General features: G+C 39.2%; 1 protein-coding gene and 1 pseudogene across 10 annotated transcripts in view; one reads left to right on the top strand and one right to left on the bottom strand.

The window, feature by feature from the left end:
* LOC103794426 (18S rRNA (guanine-N(7))-methyltransferase pseudogene) overlaps positions 1 to 4164 on the bottom strand; it is a 48547-nt pseudogene extending 44383 nt beyond the window's left edge.
* FAF1 (Fas associated factor 1) overlaps positions 1 to 25713 on the top strand; it is a 569750-nt gene that overhangs the window by 391514 nt on the left and 152523 nt on the right. For all 10 annotated transcript variants that reach the window (XM_035251413.3, XM_002750807.7, XM_078331686.1 and 7 more), the window contains one exon: positions 17823 to 17918. In XM_035251413.3, the coding sequence (XP_035107304.1) occupies positions 17823 to 17918 (96 nt within the window). The remainder of the gene's footprint in view (positions 1 to 17822; positions 17919 to 25713) is intronic.

Below are 25713 nucleotides of genomic sequence, written 5' to 3'. Positions count from 1 at the left end.
CCAAACAACAAAGAAGTTACCCCCCTTTTCCTAGAAATTTCTGCATAACCACCCCTTAATTTGCATGTAATTAAAAGCAGGTATAAATAAAGTAGGAGAACAGCCTTTGAGCTCCTACTCTGGGCACACTGCCTATGGGGGATCCCTGCTCTGCAAGGAGCAGTACCTTTGCTGCTGTTGTATGCTGCCACTTTAATAAAAGTTGCTATCTAATGCCTCCAGCCCACCCTTGAATTCTTTTCTAGGCAAAGCCAAGAACCCTCCTGTACTAAGCTCCAGTTTTGGGACTTGCGTGCTCTGCCTCACTGTGACATCCACTTTGCCTCTGTCTACTCAGTTCCCACCTGGGATTCTGGGTCTCCCCTTAGGAACTAGCTGAATAAATGAGGTTTATTTCTGAAAGATTTGTCAAAGTATCACTGGGTATGATTGACTACCAAAAGATACCAAGTGTTTTGGGGACAGAGAAAAATTTGAAATTGGGGAGATTATATAGAAGGCTTTCAGAAAGAGATTGAGCTGAGTTTTGAAGAGGTTCTGTCACTTAAGTTTTTCTCGTATTATCTTCACATACCTGAGAAATAGACTGGTGGAAAAGAATGGTGAGGGAAACCCAGGCAAGAGTAATGGAATGAGCAGAAGCTGAAGAGTAGGCAAGTGCAAGGCACACTTTTGAATGACTGAACAAACCAACCTATATACAAAAATAGTGGGAGGTAATGACTGGAAAGATAGGCAGGGTTATGGCCTTGAACATCAGACTGAAAGAGTTTGCAGTGTGGGAGAAAAGAACACGAGAATCATCTAGTCCAGTTTTTTCATCATACAGGTGATAAAACTTAAAGAAGAGAGTTGATCAAGGTCACAGAATGAGTAAGAGGCAGATTTTGAGCTTTAACACAGGTCCTTTGATTGATGTACGATGTTCTTCCCATGTATTTACACACATGGAATCATACCACAGGCAGACTGATGGGCTAAAGAAGTCATAAAATGGCACCATGCAGCCTAAAGACAATTCTTGCTTTGCTTTAATGGTGGCAACAGGAAAAAAAAAAGTGGCTTACAGGCTAGTTAAATGTTTTTAAGCTAAATGTTCTTAGTAGGCTTAACTGGTCTCCCAAAGTCACTGCAGCAGAGACACTCTTTTTAGTTTGTTTGATTGTTTTATTGTTGTTGTTGTTGTTCTTATTTTTGCCTCCAATAGCCTGTTGTCCTGTCTCTCAATTTTAGTTTAGTTCCTCTCGCAGGAATTAAATGGGAACCTGTAGCAAGTTCTACTTTTGGACATAGCTATGTAATGTATCCTTTTGAAATTCCCAGTCATAAGCAGGTATTGAGTGATGTAACATATGGGCCCTTGAAACTCTTACAGCTACAATATATGTAAAAAAGAGTGGCACTCATAAGAATGTTAGGTGGGAAAGGATAAGAAACCCTTCTCTCTTGGTAATTTAAATTTGTTCACTTAAGAAGAAATATTTATTTAGTATTTGTCAGCATCATTTGGATATCTTTGGTATGGAAAAGACCAAATAATATATTTGGTTGTTATATGTATGTTTTAGAAAATATACTAATATAGTTAAATTTAATTGATGTAAGTTGGTATAAAACACTTAAATGATACCAATTCTGTCATCTAGGCTTACCTTCTAAAGACAGAAATAATTGGGCATTGCAACTGAAAATGCCTATATGATAATCCTTCTTCTAGCAAGGAGACAAACATAAGGTCGTGTGTGATTTTTATCCTTTTTAAAGTTGAAAATCTAGTCTACTGTGCTATATACTTTTTCACTTACCTTTTTATTGCTGTCAACAAAGATATTATCCCCATTTCTCAGACAAGGAAACAGATCTTTTGAGATAAGTAGCTTTCCTGAGAAATGACAGTAGATATCAAAGCCAGGATCCAAGGCCAGGTTATTTGGATTCTGGTACCTGATATATGCTAACTTAGTATTTCTTTAATAAGTTATCAACTCTCAGTAAGTATATGGTTAGTATAACATTCAACAATTAGTTCTAAATTATCAAGTAATATGGGGAAGAAAAGCAGATTCAGGAGATATCTGCACATATTCCAGATCTCTTTTCCCCACCTCACGATTCTTTACTGGTTATAGGCCTATGTTTAATGTGTTATTTTCCCTCTTCTGCCCTCCACCAGAGGGTGCTGTAAGCAACTAAATGACAAAGCTGTAGCAATAGGAACTGAGAAAGAAGGGCTATTTTAATTCACAGTGTGGATTATTGGCCTCTTTGATTTAAAAAAAAAAAGTTGACTTTGAAACAGAGCTCTTGATTCAGCTGAAATAACTTTGGTTTAAAGTTGCCTTACAAATAATATCTTGAGCACTTACTTACCTGAGGATAGTACTTTTTTATATAGGTAAAGTTGACCATTCTCTCTAAATAGATAGGTATGAGGGGCTATGGCACTAGACAGTGTTAGGTTGGTCTAATAGGGCTGTATTTCTTATTGTGTAACTTAATGTAATTCAGAAGTATTTTAATATTGTGAAATACTAAAGAACCTCTTCTAGTATATTCACTAAAATCAATAAGTAATAAAGTACAAGAATATTGATACCTGTGTTTACTTATAAAAGCATATTCATTTAGAAATTTTGCTACTTCTGTTACAGTGAGCAGCTCTTTATCTCCCTATGACATAATCTGGTTTTGGGGGATGAAATGCACTCAAAAATCTTAAAAAAAAAGTTTTTGTGTTGAATAAACTCTCTTTATAGGCAAAATCTCAAGATAATGTTGGGCAGCATAAGAAAGCGTAAAAGTAGGTAATTATAATGTGGAAAAATAGCATCAGGTGATTCTCCTTGATTTTGAGAGTCCTACCAGATTAAACAAAAGATACTAAAAAAGTAAGTCAGGAGCATTTAAAATTATTATATATGTTTCCAAAAGGTTTTTTTTTTTGGTGGTGGTGGTGTTTGTTTTTTGTTTCTTTTTTTCTCTTTGAGATGGACTTTTGTTCTTGTTGCCCAGGCTGGAGTGCAGTGGCAAAATCTTGGCTCACCACAACCTCTGCCTCCAGGGTTCAAGTGATCTTCCTGCCTCAGCCTCCAGAGTAGGTGGGGATTATAGGCATGTGCCACCATGCCCAGCTAATTTTGCATTTTTAATAGAGATGGGGATTCTCCATATTGGGCAGGCTGGTCTCAAACTCCCAACCTCAGGTGATCCACCAACCTCAGCCTCCCAAAGTGCTAGGATTACAGGCATGAGCCACCGCACCTGGCCAAAAGCTTTTTAAAAGAAAATATTAGATAATTAAATCAAGATTCTTGTTAGTATTTTACAATTAACTGTAACATCTTTAAAACACACACACACACACACACACACACACACACACACACAGTTGGCTAGGTGTGTTGGCTCACACCTGTAATCCCAGCACTTTGAGAGGCCAAAGGGGGAGGATTGCTTGAGCCCAGGAGATCGAGACCAGCCTGGGCAACAGATGAGACTCCATCTCTACAAAAAATAAGGAAACCCTCATTTCTACAAAAAAAATTTTAGAATTAGCTGGGCATGATGGCCTGCACCTGTAGACTCAGCCACTCAGAAGGCTGAGGTGAGAGGACTTCTTGATGCTGGGAGATTGAAGTGGCAGTCAGCCATGATTGTACCACAGCACTCCAGTCTGGGCAACAAAGCAAGACTCTGTCTCAAAGAAAGAAAGAAAGAAAGAAAAAAACTGAGATTGGGAGTCAAGAGAACATGCTTATGCTATCATTAAGCAGATGTGAGACTTGGGACAAACACTTCACCTCTCTATACCTCAATTTCTTTTCCTGTTAAGTGAGAGGATTAGACTCTATCTTGTGAGGAGAAGCTGCCTTTCATTTGGAATCTGTTAGGGATGGTGGGATCACTGATAGAAGTTTACGAGAAGGCTACTGCTACCTTCTCTCTGGAAATTCTCATTATTAGTTTGGAATGGGGCGGGGGATACTGGGTGCGGGAGGGTATGGCCGCAGCACTTGACTCAGCTAAGACTTCAGCTAAGTTCTCCTGGTTGGGATACCAGCAACTGATGAATTCTGAGGACTCTTCCAAATCTAGTATCTTGTGTGTAAAATGAAGCCATGTATAGCGGCCATCCTTGTTTCTTCCAACTCCGCTTGCATACATGGTAGCATTTGTGTTTATGTACATAGCAAAAACCCTCAGAACTTGTAACTGTTGGTGTTTATTTCATTAAACGTTACCAACTTGCCAAATCAATTGAGGACTGTAATACAGCAAGGCCAGTCAGAGAACACAGTTTTTTGAGCTATTTACACAGGAGTTTTGTTGATAATTGAGCTTGACCTGCATATCTCTTTTAATATTCTGTTGGTTCCAGAATATTATTAGTCACTTCCTTTTTAACAGTGTGCTTTTATGAGGTAACTAAACTGCTATTTAACCCTGCTACAAGAATGTGGCAGTGGGCTAGTCCAGACAAGTGCATGTATACTTGGTAACTAGCATTCTTAATAAGCTTGCTTCAACCTGCCATAAATTAAAGCTCTGTGTGACTTTTCTAGCACATAAGTGACAAAAAAAAAAGAGCTGGGGAAAGGCCAGTAGAAACCTCAGATTGTGAATAAAAATAAATAAGCTTTTCTGATTGGCACTTTGGTTGGCAACAAATAAAATTTTAGCCTCATGACTCAGTTTGGTTTAAAACTACCTCAGTAATCTATTTAGCTGAACAGTAAGCATGTGAAAATTTAAAAGAGATATTCCAGCAGTCATCTTCAGGGCTCCTTACTATAAATAACCTTATTTATGTTGGAAATGTACTGTAATAGAAAACTCCATGGCTTTTGGAGTTAAGTCTGGTTTGCTACCTAGTATGTGATTTATCTCGGACAAGTTACTCCACCTCTCTAAGGCTGTTTTATGATTTGTACAATTATGATAGTCTTTAATTTACAGAGTTGTCATGTATTGTAGACATATGTTAAGCACTTATGTCGTTTCTGACGAATTGATGGTCTCCAGGAGTAGCTGTTTTCATTAAACCAAAGAAAGTTATCAGATAGTAAGACAAGATCTATTAGAGCCTTAGTAGTTGTTTGATTGGATACTTTTTATTTTATTTTATTTTATTTTATTTTATTATTTTTTTTTTTTCCGAGACGGAGTTTCGCTTTTGACTGGATACTTTTTAAATGGTTGTGACATAAACTGCCTGAGTTTTAATTTTGGTTCACCACTCAGTACCTGTTTTTTGACTTTGGGCAATCTTCTTCATCTGTGTGAGGTTTAGTAACCACATCTCTGAAATGAGAATTATAATCCTTATGTGGCAGAGTTATTTTGAGAATTAAGTGGGGTAGTGCATATAAAGCACTTCGTGTAATAACAATACATATTAAGCTCTAATAGCAGTTATTATTCAATTATTTTTTAAAATACTGAATGGTTTCATGGGTATATGTATACATATGTCAAAAGCAATACTTCAGGCTGAGTGAGGTGGCTCCTGTCTATAATCTTAACATTTTGGGAGACTGAGGTGGGCAGATCACTTGAGGTCAGGAGTTCAGGACCAGCCTGGGTAACATGATGAAACCCCATCTCTGCAAAAATACAAAAATTAGCTAGACTTCTTGATGTACGCCTGTAGTCCCAGCTACTCAGGAGGCTGAGGCAGGAGAATCACTTGAACCTGGGAGGTGGAGGTTGCAGTGAGCCAAGATCACACCACTGCACTCTAGCCTGGGCAACAGAGTGAGATTCTGTCTCAAAAAATTTTAAAAAGCAATACTTTATATGAAGATAAAAATGCATATATTAATATAACTGAATGTTGCCGTATTGAAGTATAATTGACCTGTAATAAGGCACACATATTTTTAAGTGTACAGTTGGATATATTTTGATGTATGCATACATAGATTATGAAGACCATCAGTGCAGTGTATTCAATGCTAATACCCAGTAGCATTCCCAAATCTAGATGAAATTAATTATGTTGGTGCCTCGTTAGTATGACAAGCTTGAGATACAGTTTTTTAAAAACGTCTCCTATTAATTGTTCTTTTTAAAGCACATGAGTATTGTATTTTACAAACTGAGTGAATAAAAGATACAAAAAATAAAGCTATAGTTTGAATCTCATCCATTCGCATTATTGGGTCTGTCACATGCAGAGTAAGGATTCTGCAGGTAAAAATCATATCTCCTTAGTAATGTATGAAGATCATAGCCCATTAGGGTTAAAAGGGATCTGAGAGGCCATTTAGTTGGTTGTCCCTATATTTTACAAAAGCAGACGTTAAGACTGTTGGTTTCTAACCCACCATCACATAACGGGTGTTTTAGCTTCCACTCTGGTACTCTTAAAATGTCTTAGTCATTGTCATTTATAATTAGAAAAAAAGACACACTGCAAGCATGTATTTGGGAGAGGGTTAAAATTTGGCTATAAAATAAAAAATACTTTGAAGAACTAATTCAAATGCCTGTAATCCCAGCACTTTGGAAGGCCGAGGCAGATGGATCACCTGAGGTCGGGGGTTCAAGACCAGCCTGGCCAGCTTGATGAAACCCTATCTCTACTAAAAAAAAAAAAAATACAAAACTTACCTTCACGTGGTGGCAGGTACCTGTAATCCCAGCTACTCGGGAAGCTGAGGACGGAGAATCACTTGAACCAGGGAGGCAGTAGTTGCAGTGAGCCAAGATTGTGCAGTTATACTCCAACCTGGACAACAGAGCAAGACTCCGTCACAAAAAAAAAAAAAAGGTCGTCATTATTCATGAAAGATGGTTGCACATGTACACATTGCATAGTTCAGCAGTTCACAGCTTTTTGATCTCAGGATCGCACATATAAAGAAATCATCAAAGACGCCAAAAAGCTTTTTTTAATGTGGATTATATCCATTGACATTTACCATTCTAAAAATTAATATTGAAGAAATATAATATAAAATATAATAAGTGAATTACATGTTAATATAAATAGCTTTTTTTTTTTTTTTTTTGAGACAGAGTCTTGCTCTGTTGCCCAGGCTGCAGTGCAACTGCAACCTCCTCCTCCTAAGTTCAAGCGATTCTCCTGCCTCAGCCTCCTGTAGCTAGGATTACAGGCACACGCCACCACACCTGGCTAATTTTTGTATTTTCAGTAGAGACGGGGTTTCACCATGTTGGCCAGGCTGGTCTTGAATTCCTGACCTCAGGTGATCCATTCAAATCTGCCTCCCAGACTGCTGGGATTACAGGCGTAAGCCACTGTGCCAAAATAGCATTTTTTTTTTTTTTGGCATTAAGAGTTTTTATTTATTGATTGATTTTTTGTATTTTTCAAATTTTTTATTGCATTTTTGGTTTTGGGGTACATGTGCAGAACATGCAAGACAGTTGCATAGGTACACACATGGCAGTGTGCTTTTCTTTCCTTCTCCCCTTCACACACATTTGGCATTTCTGCCCAGGCTATCTCTCCCCAGCTCCCCCCCACACTGGCCCTCCCCTTTTCCCCCCAATAGACCCCAGTATTTAGTACTCCCCTCCCTGTGTCCATGTGTTCTGTGTTCTCATTTTTCATCACCTGCCTATGAGTGAGAATATGCGGTTCATTTTCTGTTCTTCTGTCAGTTTGCTGAGAATGATGTTCTCTAGATTCATCCATGTCCCTACAAACGACACGAACTCATCATTTCTGATTGCTGCATAATATTCCATGGTGTATATGTGCCACATTTTCCCAATCCAGTCTAGCATCGATGGGCATTTGGGTTGGTTCCAGGTCTTTGCTATTGTAAACAGTGCTGCAATGAACATTCATGTGCATGTGTCCTTATGGTAGAACGATTTATAGTCTTTTGGATATATACCCAGTAATGGGATTGCTGGGTCAAATGGAATTTCTATTTCTAAGGCCTTGAGGAATTGCCACACTGTCTTCCACAATGGTTGAACTAATTTACACTCCCACCAACGTGTAAAAGTGTTCCTTTTTCTTGACATCCTCTCCAGCATCTGTTGTCTCCAGATTTTTTAATGATCGCCATTCTAACTGGTGTGAGATGGTATCTCAATGTGGTTTTGATTTGCATCTCTCTGATGACCAGTGACGATGAGCATTTTTTCATATGATTGTTGGCCTCATATATGTCTTCTTTCGTAAAGTGTCTGTTCATATCCTTTGCCCATTTTTGAATGGGCTTGTTTTTTTCCTGTAAATCTGTTTGAGTTCTTCGTAAATTCTGGATATCAGCCCGTTGTCAGATGGGTAAACTGCAAAAATTTTTTCCCATTCTGTTGGTTGCCAATTCACTCTAGTGACTGTTTCTTTTGCCGTGCAGAAGCTGTGGAGTTTGATTAGGTCCCATTTGTCTATTTTGGCTTTTGTTGCCAATGCTTTTGGTGTTTTGGTCATGAAGTCCTTGCCTACTCTCTGTCCTGGATGGTTTTGCCTGGATGGTTTCTTCTAGGGTTTTTATGGTGCCAGGTCTTATGTTTAAGTCTTTAATCCATCTGGAGTTAATTTTAGTGTAAGGTGTCAGGAAGGGGTCCAGTTTCTGCTTTCTGCACATGGCTAGCCAGTTTTCCCAACACCATTTATTAAACAGGGAATCCTTTCCCCATTGCTTGTTTTTGTCAGGTTTATCCAAGATTGTATGGTGGTAGATATGCTGTGTTGCCTCCGATGCCTCTGTTTTGTTCCATTGGTCTATATCTCTGTTTTGGTACCAGTACCATGCTGTTTTGATTACTGTAGCCTTGTAGTATAGTTCGAAATCCGGTAGTGTGATGCCCCCCGCTGTGTTCTTTTTGCTTAGAATTGACTTGGCCATGCGGGCTCTCTTTTGGTTCCATATGAAGTTCATGGTGGTTTTTTCCAGTTCTGTGAAGAAAGTCAATGGTAGCTTGATGGGGATAGCATTGATTCTGTAAATTACTTTGGGCAGTATAGCCATTTTCACAATATTAATTCTTCCTAACCATGAACATGGAATGTTTCTCCATCTGTTTGTGTCCTCTCTTATTTCATTGAGCAGTGTTTTGTAGTTTTCCTTGAAGAAGTCCCTTACTTTCCTTGTGAGTTGTATTCTTAGGTATTTTATTCTTTTTGTAGCAATTGTGAATGGCTGTTCGTTCTTGATTTGGCTCTCTTTAAGTCTGTTATTTATGTAGAGGAATGCTTGTGATTTTTGCACATTGATTTTATATCCTGAGACTTTGCTGAAGTTGCTTATCAGTTTCAGGAGTTTTTGGGCTGAGGCGATGGGGTCTTCTAGGTATACTATCATGTCGTCTGCAAATAGAGACAATCTGGCTTCCTCCTTTCCTATTTGAATACCTGTATTTCTTTTTCTTGCCTGATTGCTGTGGCTAGAACTTCCAGTACTATATTGAATAGGAGTGGTAAAAGAGGGGGTCCTTGCCTAGTGCCGGATTTCAAAGGGAATTCTTCCAGTTTTTGCCCATTCAGTATGATATTGGCTGTTGGTTTGTCATAAATAGCTTTTATTACTTTGAGATACGTTCCATCGATACCGAGTTTATTGAGGGTTTTTAGCGTAAAGGGCTGTTGAATTTTGTTGAATGCCTTCTCTGCGTCAATTGAGATGATCATGTGGTTTTTGTTTTTGGTTCTGTTTATGTGGTGAATTACGTTTATAGACTTGCGTATGTTGAACCAGCCTTGCATCCCCAGGATGAATCCTACTTGATCATGATGGATAAGTTTTTTGATTTGCTGTTGCAATCGGCTTGCCAATATTTTATTGAAGATTTTTGCATCTATGTTCATCATGGATATTGGCCTGAAGTTTTCTTTTCTTGTTGAGTCTCTGCCGGGTTTTGGTATCAGCATGATGTTGGTCTCATAAACTGATTTGGGAAGGATTCCCTCCTTTTGGATTATTTGGAATAGATTCAGAAGGAATGGTACCAGCTTCTCCCTGTGTGTCTGGTAGAATTCGGCTGGGAACCCATCTGGACCTGGGCTTTTTTTGTGCGGTAGGCTCTTAATTGCTGCCTCGACTTCAGACCCTGTTATTGGTCTATTCATAGTTTCAGCTTCCTCCTGGTTTAGGCTTGGGAGGACACAGGAGTCCAGGAATTTATCCATTTCTTCCAGGTTTACTAGTTTATGTGCATAGAGTTGTTTGTAATATTCTCTGATGGTGGTTTGAATTTCTGTGGTATCTGTGGTGATTTCCCCTTTATCATTTTTTATTGCATCTATTTGGTTGTTCTCTCTCTTTTTTTTTTTTTTTTTATCAATCTGGCTAGTGGTTTGTCTATTTTGTTGATCTTTTCAAAAAACCAGCTCTTGGATTTATTGATTTTTTGAAGGGTTTTTCGTGTCTCTATCTCCTTCAGTTCAGCTCTGATCTTAGTTATTTCTTGTCTTCTGCTAGGTTTTGAGTTTTTTTGATCTTGCTCCTCTAGCTCTTTCAATTTTGACAATAGGGTGTCAATTTTGGATCTCTCCATTCTCCTCATATGGGCACTTATTGCTATATATTTTCCTTTAGAGACTGCTTTAAATGTGTCCCAGAGATTCTGGCATGTTGTGTCTTTGTTCTCATTGGTTTTGAAGAACTTCTTTATTTCTGCCTTCATTTCATTGTTTATCCAGTCAACATTCAAGAGCGAGTTGTTCAGTTTCCATGAAGCTGTGCGGTTCTGGGTTGGTTTCTGAATTCTGAGTTCTAACTTGATTGCACTATGGTCTGAGAGACTGTTTGTTATGATTTCAGTTGTTTTGCATTTGCTGAGGAGTGCTTTACTTCCAATTATGTGGTCAGTTTTAGAGTAGGTGTGATGTGGTGCTGAGAAGAATGTATATTCTGTGGATTTGGGGTGGACAGTTCTGTAAATGTCTATCAGGTTTGCTTGTTCCAGGTCTGAGTTCAAGCCCTGGATATCCTTGTTGATTTTCTGTCTGGTTGATCTGTCTAATATTGACAGTGGAGTGTTAAAGTCTCCCACTATTATTGTGTGGGAGTCTAAGTCTCTTTGTAAGTCATTAAGAACTTGCCTTTTGTATCTGGGTGCTCCTGTGTTGGGTCCATATATGTTTAGGATCGTTAGCTCTTCTTGTTGTATCGATCCTTTTACCATTATGTAATGACCTTCTTTGTCTATTTTGATCTTTGTTCCTTTAAAGTCTATTTTATCAGAGATGAGAATTGCAACTCCTGCGTTTTTTTGCTCTCCATTTGCTTGGTAAATCTTTCTCCATCCCTTTATTTTGAGCCTTTGTGTATCCTTGCATGTGAGATGGGTTTCCTGGATACAGCACACTGATGGGTTTTGGATTTTTATGCAATTTGCCAGTCTGCGTCTTTTGATTGGTGCATTTAGTTTATTTACATTTAGGGTTAATATTGTTATGTGTGGATTTGATACTGCCATTTTGATGGTAGCTGGCTGTTTTGTCCGTTAGTTGATGTAGATCCTTCATTATGTTGATGCTCTTTAGCATTTAGTGTGATTTTGGAATGGCTGATACTGGTTGTTTCTTTCTATGTGTAGTGCCTCTTTCAGGAGCTCTTGTAAAGCAGGCCTGGTGGTGACAAAATTTCTGAGTACTTGCTTGTTCGAAAAGAATTTTATTTTTCCTTCACTTACGAAGCTCAGTTTGGCTGATATGAAATTCTGGGTTGAAAGTTCTTTTCTTTAAGGATGTTGAATATTCGCCTCCACTCTCTTTTGACTTGTAGGGTTTCTGCCGAGAAATCTACTGTGAGTCTGATGGGCTTCCCTTTGTGGGTGACCCGACTTTTCTCTCTAGCTGCCCTTAGTATTTTCTCCTTTATTTCAACCCTGGTGAATGTGACGATTATGTGCCTTGGTGTTGCTCTTCTTGTGGAATATCTTTGTGGTGTTCTCTGTATTTTCTGCATTTGAGTGTTGGCCTGCCTTGGTAGGTGGGGGAAGTTTTCCTGGATAATATCCTGAAGAGTGTTTTCCAGCTTGGATTCATTCTCTTTGTCACATTCTGGTACACCTATCAAACGTAGGTTAGGTCTCTTCACATAGTCCCACATTTCTTGGAGACTTTGTTCATTCCTTTTTGCGTGTTTTTCTCTAATCTTGGTTTCTAGTTTTATATCATTGAGTTGATCTTCAACTTCTGATATTCTTTCTTTTGCTTGATCAATTCAGCTGTTGAAACTTGTGCATGCTTTGTGAAGTTCTCGTATTGTGTTTTTCAGCTCCTTCAATTCATTCATATTTCTCTCTATGTTATCCATTCTTGTTATCATTTCCTCGATTCTTTTTTCAAATCTTTTTTCAAGGTTCTTAGTTTCTTTGCATTGAATTGAAACATGTTTTTTTAGCTCACAAAAGTTTCTCATCATCCACCTTCTGAAGTCTAATTCCGTCATTTCGTCACAGTCATTCTCCATCCAGCTTTGTTCCCTTGCTGATGAGGAGTTTTGGTCCTTTTTAGGAGGCGAAGTGTTCTGATTTCGGGTGTTTTCCTCCTTTTTGCACGGGTTTCTTCCCATCTTTGTGGATTTATCCACCTGTCGTCCGAGTAGTTGCTGACTTTTCGATTGGGTCTCTGAGTGGACGCCCAGATTGTTGATGATGAGGTCTTTCTGTTACTTGGTTTTCCTTCTACCAGTCTAGCCGCTCTGCTGTACGACTGCTGAGGTCCACTCCAGGCCCTGCTTGTCTGGTGTGCACCTATAGCGGCTGCGGAACAGTGAGGGATGCTACCAGTTTCTTTTTCTGCTATCTTTGTCCCAGAATGATGCCTGCCAAATGTCAGTCTTATGGATATAGAGGGGTCAGGGAGCTGCTTGATGAGACAGTCTGTACCTTATAGGAGCTCAAGTGCTGATCTGTGTGCTCTGTTGTTCATTCAGGGCTGTTAGGCTACTACATTTAATTCTGCTGCAGTAGAACTCATAAAAAAAAAAAAAACCCTTTTTTTCTCAGATGTTCTGTCTCCGGGGTTTGGGGCTTTCTTTTTGAGTGTCCGTTGCTCTGTCCTGCCCAGCTAGGAGGCAGTCTAGTCACTATTTCCCTGCCGAGGCTCTGCCCTTCTGGTGTGAGGTCTGCCCTATTGCTGCAGGCTCTGCCCTGCTGCTGAGGTCTCCACCCTGCTGCCACGGGCTATGCCCTGTGGCGGAGTCTCTCTGTTGTGGCGGGTTGCCTCGGCAACGGCAGGCTGTGTCAGCAATGGGCGTGTACCTCAGTAGGGCTGATTGCCTCAGTAATGGCGGACGCCCCTCCCGCACCGAGCTGCACCGTCCTGGGTTCAGCTGTGCCTGCAGTGAAACTCTCCACCCGGAGCATTTGGAATCACTGTTTTGTTTGTCCCACTGTGCTGGCCCAAATTCCGTTTCCCTGGAATCTTCTGGCCTGGCTCACTGTCCAAGTCCCGTTCGATCAGATGGATATGCCAATCTGCTCTCTCAAGTCTCAGATTGCCGGTTCAACAGGGCACCCAGACCAGTGCGCTTTGTGCGGAGTGCTGTGGAGCGCCGCTGTGCTGCGCGCGGCCGCCAGCTGCACCAGCCAAAACCGCTGCCCTGGCGTCCTGCGTCTCTTTTATACCTGGGAATTTCCCCATTCTGTTGGCAACAAAGATTTGTCTGAAAATGCGGCCCTGACTCACCCTTAGTGCGTTCACCGAGAGCTTCAATCCTGGGTTGTTCTCACCGTGCCATCTTGAGTCGGTCCTACCCCAAAATAGTATTTTTATATAAAGTAATTATATTTTCTAAAAACTCGGTAAGTAAAGTGACGTTGTTTTTATACCTTTACAAATCTCTTTAATGTCTGTCTTAATTGAAGACAACTGGATTTTCGTGTCTTCCTTCTTCTTCATTTAACCTGTTGTAATGAATTTTTTTGGTTGAAGATATGAAGAAAATCTGACCTCATACAGATCTGTAGTTGGAAAAGGGAGGAATATTTTAATAGTCTTTTCAAATGAGTGTAGATATTCTTCTTTGATACTAAACTAGAACTCGAGAAGTGGTAGTTGCGTAAAGGTTAGTTTCATTTTAATTATTTTATGTGTATATGTGGCAACGCACTTTCTCTGGTTGAACTAAATGTTAATGTAGAATCTGGATCCATATCAGTATACCTTTTGTATTAATACTTTTAGTAAGATACACTGGTCTTCCTCACACTATGAATTAAACCTTTATTCATGCATTTTATAACATTATGCACTCACCATTCATTTGGAGAATATTGGTCTTGTGAGCTATACAGATTTTCTAAATGTTGACACATTTCATTATATGATATCAAAAATCACGTCTATTATATTAATATCACCACTGAACTCATCACAAAAGCTTGAAGCATTGAGAAGCTGTCAAGCTCATGATGGATGATAGTTTTTAAAACCCTTAATTTTTACTTGAAAACTCAAATTTTGTCATTGGCAGTTAATACTGTCAGACCTGTTTCTTGAAATAGTAGTCTTACTTCATTCATTTTGGAGAAAATATTCAGCAAGTAGGGATACTCAATTATAGTTGAGTACCATAATCTGGAAATCTGAAACTTTTTGAGCAGCAACATGACATTAAAAGGAAATGCTCATTGGATCATTTCAGATTTAAAATGATTTTTAGATTCAGAATGCTCGACTGTTTAGTTAAATATGATGCAAATATTCCAAAATCAAAAACAGTTCTAAGTCCGAAACACCTCTGGTTCCAAGTGTTTTGAATAAGGGATACTTATCCAAATACCAAATCCAAATAACCAGTTTGTCTGCCCATCATTTGTTTAAGTGGTAATGGTGTTTCATGAAAAAAGTAGCTGGTTCAGCATGTAACTCAAACACAAGTGCTTTTTCTTCATTCGTTATACTTTGGTATGCTGCACAAGTGCTTTATACGTACTTCCCATTGTCACATAGAATATTAAAAGACATGTATTGAGAGTCAATTTAATTAAAAGTGATCATTTTTTACTGATTTAACAGAGATGTTCTTAAATGAAACTGCCGTTTTTACAGTGAGTACACGAACTGGGGATTTTAACAGTTTGGTGCTACTACCCTTTGTGCTGAAGTACCAGCAGATTTGCCCACCATTGCTTTTTTAACATCAGTATAAAACAGAGTTTGGCCAGGCATGATGGCTCACATCTGTAATCCCAGCACTTTGGGAGACCGAGGCAGGCAGATCACCTGAGGTCAGGAGTTCAAGACCAGCCTGGCTAATAGGGTAAAACCCCGTCTCCACAAAAATACAAAAATTAACTGGACATGGTGGCATACACCTGTAATCCTGGCTGCCTTAGAGGCTGAAGCAGGAGAATTGCCTGAACCTGGGAGGTGGAGGTTGTAGTGAGCTGAGATGACACCACCACACTCCAGACCGGATGACAGAGCGAGACTCCGTCTCAGATAGATAGATAGATTAGATAGATAGATAGATAAAAAAAACCCACATTGAAAAAGTCTAATACCATTTAAGTATTATTTTGAAATAATTTTGACCTTATGGAATTCCTGAAAGGATCTCAAGAACCCTGTGCCTATAGTACATAGTTTAAGAATCACATAGTATGTTCTTAACACTAAATGCTGTCTGTAAGAAGAAGAGTGATGGAATATCACTGTATAGCAAGTGTATTCTCATTTAAGCCATCCTCACAGAAGGCCTGTTAGGAAAGGTCATGTTACTTTTATAGAACAGAAAACTTAGCAATTATTTTTATTTTTTTTTTTGAAACAGAGTCTTACTCTGTCACCCAGGCTAGAATACAGTGGCGTGATCTCAGCTCTCTGCCACCTTGACCTCCTGGGCTCAAGCAATCCTCCCACCTCAGCCTCTGTAGTAGCTGGGACTATGGTTGTATGTTACCATGGCCAGCTAATTGTTTTTTCCCTTTTTGGAGACATGGTCTCACTGTCACTCAGGCTGGAGTACAGTGGCGTGATCACAACTCACTGCAGCCTTGACCATCTAGGCTTAAATGATCCCCTGCCTTAGCAGTCCAAGTAGCAGGGACTACAGGTGTGCACCACCACACCCAGCCTATCTTTTGCTTGTGTTTTTAGAGACAAGGTCTCACTATGATGCCCAGGCTGGTCTTGAACTCCTGAGCTCAACAGTCCTCCTGCTTCAGCCTTGCAAAGTGCTGGAATTACAGGCATGAGCCACCACACCCAGCCAGGAAACTTAGCTTTAAGATGTAAAATATTGATTAGAGTGAATAGTAGAAGTGAATTTGAACTCAGGACACTCTAACCTTATAAGTCCATTCCATACTTAGCTGTCTTCTGTTATTAAATAGAAAAAAGTTCCTTTAGCATTCAACAGTAATCTGTTAAGTGCCTGCCTTTTCCGTGAATTACTTTTTAACAGAGCAAATTTACTTAATTTTGGTCATTTTTCTTCATATCTTGTCAAAAAAATGATTTACCATCCTTATATTTCAATCATTGACAGCTGACAAGAACAATTAAATTCTTGCCTACTATAGCTACTTTTTTCTTAAGATGTGGGCTTAAAAATATAAATACTATAAAACAATTATTACTTTTGTAAAAAAGGGTTTTCTTTGGATAATTTAAGTGCATAAACTTTTGTGTTGATGTAGTATAACTGTCAATTTATTTAATTGGATACACATACCTAAAATAAAGTTAATATTATAAGCATCGTCATCACCACTAGGGTCACTTTTTTTTTTCTTTTTGGTTGGCATTGTAAAGACAAAATAATTTAATTGAATAAGATAACTACTGTTGGGTTAATTGAGGAACAGGGTAACAGAATACAAGGTAACAGTGGTTCCACTAAAGTCGTGTTTTCTAGAGTCCATCATTCTCACTGGACATTTTATCTCAAGCCACAGATATTTACAGAATAGTAAAAAGTAATGTTTGCTGAGCCACTACTATGTGCTAGGCATTTTCTCATTGTTTTACCCATAAACTCAACCGTATTATCCCTACGCTATGGAGAAAGTACTAATACTATTTATATTTGGTTGTCATTAAGACAGTTGTAATTTTTTCATTTGCTTATTTACTGTTTTGTTTTGATTTCGTTTGTCCTGTATATGTATATTCATCATCTTCCCATGACATTTTTCAAAGTATCTTTTAAAGGCTTGTTTACAAGGGCTTTTAATACCTGGAATTGTGAGATTATACCTCTAGGAATAATCATGTCTTATCATTGTCTTCTTTATTAACCAGTTTTGACAAGTAAACTGTGAGAACCTGAAGCATCATTGACTTAGGTTATTTAAGGCTAATCTGTCCAAACAGTACATTGAAATGAAGTATTTGAGGAAGCACCCTGTAACAGGAGAACTTTTGTAACTAGTCAAATATAAGGCATCTTTCTCTTTTCTGAGAGATTACTTTGGGTAAGAGATTACTTTAGGGTAAACCCAAACTTATGCTTTTGTATATTTTTGGCATATGTATCTTACGGAAATTTTAAACTCTGTATCTCACCTACAATTTTATTTTTCTATCCTTACTGCCCTGGGTTAGGAAACAGGTATTACTTTGCTAATCAGAAAAGTAGCAGACACACATCGGGGCAGTGGGGGCTTGGGGGTGAGTATGTATGATATGCCTTAGTTTGGGTTCATTGCAGTTTACTAGAGCGTCAGTCTATTAACTAATGAAAATTAGCCTTGGCTACCAAAACATCCTATGTGTGGAAGAATTTCAGATTTTCAAAGCCCTCCTGTTAATGTAATACCCAGGCAACTAGAGTAAACTTTCTAATCTAGCTTCAGCAATAATAGAAAATTTCTCAAAAATAAAATCCTTTTGTGAAACATGGCCATATTTTGTTTACAAATGATGGATTCTATTTTTGCAGATGTGTCTTGCTGAATCAGGGCTCTCTTATCCCTGCCATCGACTTACAGTGGGAAGACGATCTTCACCTGCACAGATCCGCGAACAGTCGGAAGAAGTAAGCCTGTTTGCTAGCTTTTCATTGAACAGAAAGCTTATCCCTCACCTACCTGTCCACTTACCTTTCTTTTTTATCTGCCAGAGCAATGAATAGATAAAGTTAATGTAGCGTGAATTAAATCTCAGTAAATTTTTGAAGTCAGAAACTGGCCATGCAAAGTTATTACTAATGTCGTCCTTATTGCTCTATTAGTTTCATGTTTCAACAGACAGAATTCAGGTGGATTGGTTGAAATGATTTTTACTTAGAGCTATTGGGCTAGCAAATAACGCTCTAGGCTGGGCACAGTGACTCATACCTGTAATCTTAGCACTTTGGGAGGCCGAGATGGGCAGATCACTTGAGGCCAGGAGTTTGAGACCAACCAGGCTAGTCAACATGGCGAAACCCCGTATCTACTAAAAATACACAAAAAAATGAGCCGGGCATGGTAATGCGTACCCGTAATCCCAGCTACCCTGGAGGCTAAGGCACAAGAAATACTCCAACCTAGGAGGTGGAGGTTGCAGTAAGCTGAGATCACACCACTGTACTCCAGCCTGGGTGACAGAGTGAGACCCTGTCTCCAAAAATAAAAACTAAAGAAAAGTGAGCCACCACACCCAGCCTTAAATTAGGTAGAGCATGATTCAAGTATTTAAAAGCTTAGGCTTGTCCAATAAAACCTTTTTCTGCTTAAATACTATGCAAAATGTGGTTGCTCATTTTAATTTAAACTGCCTGTATATTTTAGATACCCATTATGGAAGCTATCACAGGACATCTCCAGCCATCCTTTGAATTTGTATTTATATCACTTAAATATGTGAAAGAGAAATGGAGCTACATAATTGAAGCTGTAGTCTCTAATCATCCTGTGAAAATTATAATTTGCCACTCTTGTTTTTAACATTTTTTAGAAAGCCACTGAGAAGAAAGCTTTCTCCCCTGCTAATAATATGACTGTGTTATACTATACTGTACTTGGTCTCCAAAAATCCACTAACATTAAAAGGTGGCCAGCTAGCCACAACCAAATTTCTGTTTTGTTTTGTTTTTTTATTTTTGAGTTAGAGTCTCACTCTGTTGCCAGGGCTGGAGTACAGTGGTGTTATTTCGGCTCACTGCAACCTCTGCCTCCCAGGTTCAAGCAATTCTCCTGCCTCAGCCTCCTGAGTAATTGGGATTACAGGCACTTGCCACACTATGCCCAGCTAATTTTTTATATTTTTAGTAGAAACGGGATTTCACCATGTTGGCCAGGCTGGTCTTGAACTCCTGACCTCATGATTCACCCACCTCAGCCTCCCAAAGTACTGGGGTTATAGACATGAGCTACTGTGCCCAGCCTACCAACCAAAATTCTTGATTATTCTATGTCCTCTCTGAGAGGTGACAGGGATAGTGTTGCACACAAGGTTTCACTTCATTTATTTTCTTCTCTCACCCTCACCATTATATGTGTTATTTGGGTGGTCCAAACAGCAGAGAGAAGTCAGTTCCATATAGTGAAAAGCAGTGTTTGTGAGGCTAGCATATTATTTAGGTTATTTTGAGAAAATGGTAATGTAGGATTGGGAGGCTTTGCCAAACTAAAACAGTCACGATCTCAGTAATATGTTATTATTACTGAATAATAATATCTTATTATAACCAGTTTCATTGTTGAGCAGGCTTTTCTGCTGTCTTCCTTATATTAAGTTGAAATACGTGTAATTGTACCATTCACCCAGTGATTCTGCTGCTTTCTTCTGGTTCTACTCTTCTATGTGACTTTGTGTGTTTTAAGACAATCTTGTTTTTGTTTTTGTTTTTTGAGACAGTCTTGCTCTGCTACCCAGGCTAAAGTGTAGTGGCATGATCTTAGTTCACTGCAGCCTCCTCCCCATGGGTTCAAGCAGTTCTTGTGCCTTAGCCTCCCGAGTAGCTGGGACTACAGGCATGTGCCATCACGCCTGGCTACTTTTTTTATTTTGAGTAGAGATGGGGTGTTGCCATGTTGGCCAGACTAGTTTTAAGCTCCTGACTTCAAGTGATCTACCTTCCTTGGCCTCCCAATGTGCTGAGTTTATAGGTGTGAGCCACTGTGCCCAGCCAACAATCATCATTTGGCTTTTGACTTTCATAAACTTTGAGTTAGGAAGAAAATATTTGAGACCAGCAGTTAAATTCAGGTTTTAGATTTTATGGATTGTAGTTATGTGTCCTTCAGCTGGGAGAATTTTGATTCTTACACTATTTCTCTGGCCTTACAGATACAGTTTCTTTATGATCATTTAATATTTTTTCTTCTCATCCTCCCCTTGTTCCTGAGACCCCATTTAAAGATTTTTTCCATATTTCTGGATACCTAGCTAGGTAACAATTTATCCTGAGTTGCTTGGATGAGACAGTGTGGGGGCCTTGTTGACTCTGGCTCCTTGGGAATTGTTTAGTTCTCAGTTGACAGTGAAGAAGGAGAGGCAATCCAAAAATGTAACCAAAAACAAAACATTTCTAATGTAATGTTAAAAGCATTAGTTTATAAGTATGGCTAAAGAAAGGTTTATTGAATGCTCACTATGTACTAGTTAGATGAATATAAATTATAATTTTATATTGCATGATTAATGAGAAAATTGAGGCAAGCATGAGATGCTAAGGGACCATAGATATGGGGAATGTTGTAACTTTCAAGAATGCTTACAGGCAAGAGCCATGTTTGCCTTTCTCCTCTCTGTAGCCCTAACACCTAGCATAGTGCCTGGCATGTAACAGATACATAGTAGTTATTTGTAAATGAATATTTTTTTAAAATAAAGAAAATAAAAGTAAAAAGACTAAAGGAGTTAACATCCAAATTCAATTATAAAGAATGAGTCACAGCCAAATAAAGAATCAAAGGAATCATATTCCATTCATTCTATTCAGAGGGATAAGCATGATTTGATGTAGCAAATGAGAAGAGATAAGTGTAGTTTGCTATTAGTGCAGAAGAAAGTGGGGGGAAAAGGAACATAAGAGATGAGGTGAAAGTGAATAAGTCTTATATGACACGTTGAGAACTTGAACTGTAAAGAGCAGTAAAAGACTTTTTTTTGAGATGAGGTCTTGCCCTGATACCCAGGCTGGAGTGCAGTGGTGCAATCTTGGCTCACTGCGGCCTCCACCTCTCCAGTACAAGCAATTCTTGTTCCTCAGCCTCCCGAGTAGCTGGAAGTATAGGTGCCCACCACCAAGCTCAGTGAAATTTTTGTATTTTTTGTACAGATGGGGTTTTGCCACATTGGCCAGGATGGTAACTCCTGACCTCAAGTGATCCACCTGCCTTGGTCTTTCAAAGTGCTGGGATTGCAGAAATGAGCTACTGTGCCTGGCTAGCAGTAAAAGACTTTTAAGTGGGGAGTGATATCTCCTCACAAATACACATTTTAGTTAAGAGCATTCTGCTGTGCACAGGCCAGATTTAAGCGAAGGGAGACTGAAGACAGAGAAATCAGGTATGAGTCTGTTGTACTAGTAGTGCAAGCAAGAGATAATGGGATCCTTAATGTAATACAGCACGTTAACAGAATGAAGGAAAAAAAACACGTCATCATCTCAATTGATGCAGTAAAAGCATTTGACAACATTCAACACCCTTTCATGGTAAAATTAGAAATAGAGGAAAACTACTTCAACATAGTAAAAGACATATGAAAAACTCGCAGCAAAGATCATACTCAAGGGCGAAAGACTGAAAACTTTTTCTCTAAAATCAGAAACAAGGTAAGAATGCCCCCTTTCTTCACTTCTGTTTGACATAGTTCTGGAAGTTCTTGCCAGGGCAAAAAAAATATATATATATATAAAAGGAAGATTTAAAATAATCTCTGTTCACATATGATATGATTTTATATGTAGACAACTCCAAAGATTACATTTTTAAAAAACTATTGAAACTACAAAATGATTTCAGCAAAATCACAGGATACAAAGTCAACACAAAAATCACTTGCATTTCTATAAACCAGCAGTCAACAAACTGAACAGAAAATTAGAAAAACAATTCCAGTGACAACAGCATCAGACAGCATGATGCTTAGTGATTATCTAACAAAAGAAGTGGAAGACTTGTACTGTGAAAGCTACCAAACATTGCTGAAAAATTAAAGAAGATACAAATAAGTGGAAACACATTTCATGCACATGGGTTGGAAGGCTTAATATTGTTCAAATGTCCATCGTGCCCAAAGCTGTTTACAGAAATTCCTATCAAAATTCCAATGGTATTTTTTTGCAGAAATAGGAAAACTTATCCTAAAATGTATAAGGAATTTCATGGGACCTTGAATTGCCAAAACAATCCTGAAAAAGCACAGCCGGAGGACTCACTCTTCCTGATTTCAATATTTAGTAAAAAGATATAGTAATCTAGACAGTGCAGTGCTAGCATAAAGACTGATATATAGACCAATGGAATATAATAGCCTCAAAATAAACCCCAGCATACCAGCATATTATGATAAAATGATTTTTGACAAGGGCACTAATTCCATTCAATGGAGAAAGGATAGTTTTTTTTAACAAATGGTACTGGGAAACCTGGATAGCCACATGCAAAAGAATTAATTGGATCCTTACCTAATAGGATATGCAAAAATAAACTCAAAATATATTAAAGACCTAATTGTAAGATCTAAAACAATACAACTGTTAAAAGAAAACATAGGGCAGAAGTTTTATACATTGGATTTGGCAATGGTTTCTTGGTTATGACACTAACGGTACGGGTAACAAAAGAAAAAATAGAGAAACTAGACTTCGTGAAAATTAAAAACTTTTGTGCATCAAAAAACACTAGCCATGGAGTTAAAAAGGCAACCCACAGAATGGGAGAAAATATTTGCAATTTATACATCTGATATGGGATCAATGTCTATAAAATGTAGAGAACTCCTAAAACTAAGTAATATAACAACCCAGTTAAAAAATGGGCAAAGACCCAGAGCTGCAAGACTGCTACTGCTATAGTTGTTCTGGACTGGGAACCCAGCCCAGCAGCCTTTGCAGTCTCTGGGTATGTAAACTACTACTTTTCTCCCTCTTCTCTACCTGGAGTCACCTGAGCTACTCCTGCTTGGGTCTAGAGTCCCTCCTCAACAGACTTTATATTTTTCAGATGCCTAAGCACCTGAAATCCCTTCTCCTCAGAGCCACCCCAGCTGCTGCCTCTGTGGGTTCTTTGACACAGGGACACAGCACATCTACTGCATGTGTGCCTGAAAACAGCTCCGTGACCACTCATCACAGTTTTCAAACCCACCACTACATATACCTGAGGCTTACCCCTGCAGCTAGGCTACTGCATGCTGCCAGCCCTGGCTCCCACAGTTTTATATGCATAAGCAGCTGATCCTGCCCCTTGGCTCCTGCCCCTACCACTGTGCTTGCAATCACAGATGGCCCTGCAGCTGCCCACATACACACAGAGAGTCTTAATTCCTATCACCTAACCCTGGCTGGTTCCTACAATTGAGCATAAGCAAGCTTCCAGCCTCCGCCATCCCACATGTGCTTTTACAGTCTTCCCCATCTCCTGTTTCTGTCTCCAGCACTTACCCCAGTGCTTGAGCCTACATTTGGATCTGTGGCCAGAGGCCTGTCTGCAGCCAGCCTCTACACCAGAGGATGTGCATTCCACTGGCTCTGGCCTTTGTTGTTTCTAGCCGTGGCCCTTTGTTGCTGGACACAGAGGCACAGCAGAGGACTCCAGTAGCCCTTGCAGCCTCTGCAGACATCCTACAGCTCTTGCCATCAAGGGTCACACAGGTGTCAATGTCACAGACTCTAACTGAACTCACAAGATTCAGTGCCCCCCTAGATCTCAAGTCACCACACACACCACACTTGGTACCTTGTGCCCTTAGACCCAGTGCCACAGCATGCCTCAGGATGCCTCTGTTTCTCCCTATCCTCTCTCCACACCCACAGGTGAAGGTCTCTCCTTACTGGTGGCAGCCCATAAAGTTTGGAAGAGTTAACTTTTTCATCAAATGCACAGACACCTTTGCAAGAATACAAGGATCATAAAGAATTTGGGAAATATTATGCCACCAAAGGAACATAATAAACTCTAGTAACTAACCCCAAAGAATTAGAGATACAGGAATTGCCTAACAAATAGTTTAAAATAAATTTATGCTCAGCCTCGGCAAATAGTGAGACCCTGTGTCTACAAAAAATATAAAAATTAGCTGGATGTAGTGGCACACACTACAACTTCCACCTCCCACGTTCAAGTGATTCTCCTGCCTCAGCCTTCCAAGTTGCTAGGATTATAGGCATCTGCCATGCCCCACTAATATTTGTATTTTTAGTAGAAATGGGGTTTCACCATGTTGACCAGGCTGGTCTCAAACTCCTGACCTTAAGTGATCTCCCCACCTTGGCCTCCCAAAGTGCTGGGGTTACAGGCGTGAGCCATCGCACCAAGCTGACATACCTAGTTTTTAACATAGTGCCTTGACATAGTAGGTAGTTGCTGAGTGTTGCTGAAAGGAGCATCTGCTGCAATTATAAGCTTGCTTTAATGCTAGTTATGAGTTCTAAATTTTTGCCTTAAACAGTTTAGTTATCATCTCCTTCAGGAAGTTTTTTCCTGATTCCTGTTCCCCATGATTTAGGGGCTCTCTTCTGAATTTACATGTCATAGCACTAATCACTCTGTTTTTAATATATGATGCTCCTTGAGAGAGGATAGACTGTACCTTTCACACAGGCCCAAACAGTGTGGCGCTTGCCAGGGATTTGTAAATGTTTGTTAAATGTTAAAGGTAATAAATGAATGCACTAAACAGCCCAAAATAGAATCACTAATTTTTTTAGCTGTTTGTTTGTTTGTTTTGAGACAAAATTTCACTCTTGCTGCCCAGGCTGGAGTGCAGTGGTGTAATCTTGGCTTACTGCAACCTCCATCTTCAAGTTCAAGCTCTTCTCCTGCCTCAGCCTCCTGAATAACTGGGATTACAGGCATGCGCCACCATACCTGGCTAATTTTGTATTTTTAGTAGAAACTGGGTTTCACCATGTTGGTCAGGCTGGTCTCAGACTCCCAACCTCAGGTGATCTGCCTGCCTCGGCCTCCCAAAGTCCTGGGATTACAGGCATGAGCCACCGCACCAGGCAGCTGTTTTTAAAATTATGAATAAATATGTTTTCTGGGTTTAAAGAGTTTTAGGGCAGCCATGACAGATACCAAGAGATTATCTATTCTCATCAGCAAACACTAATGAAAAAAAGATTGTTTATCTTATTTTTTAGAAAAAGCTTTTTCTAACCTGTTAGATGCCTGATAAGAAAATATGAGGAGACTAGGAGTTCCTTATACATAATTAAGTAGCTCATTCTTGCAGATATTTCAATAATTCATATTTGAAATATACTTTTTTCCAACAAAATTGGCTTTTTAGATACTTCCCTTTGAAGATGTTGTGGTATAGGATTTTGTTTTTAGGGATTTTAAGAGGTTTGGGTCTATACTTTGCTAAGGGAAAATGAATAATGGAGACACATGGAGAATATTAAAATCACTATCTTAGTATGAAGTAAGGTCCTGTTGTTATAGAAGGAGCTAATTTATTGAAATGGATTTGGAGGATAGATGTGGGACGGCAAGGTTAAAGGGGTAAGAATAGAAAGAAGTACATATAGAACATTTGCTTGTTTCTCCCATGTCTCCCACCTGTTCTTAACCTGATTCTTCTCAAAGGAAGGGGTGAGTACTAGGTAAGATTAAGCAAAGACTGAAATGATAGCTTACCTGATACAGGATGTGAGATTTGTCGTACTGGTC

The sequence above is a fragment of the Callithrix jacchus genome, chromosome 7, assembly GCF_049354715.1.
Source record: "Callithrix jacchus isolate 240 chromosome 7, calJac240_pri, whole genome shotgun sequence".
Lineage (NCBI taxonomy): Eukaryota > Metazoa > Chordata > Mammalia > Primates > Cebidae > Callithrix > Callithrix jacchus.
This window is presented reverse-complemented; position numbering and strand designations above follow the sequence as displayed.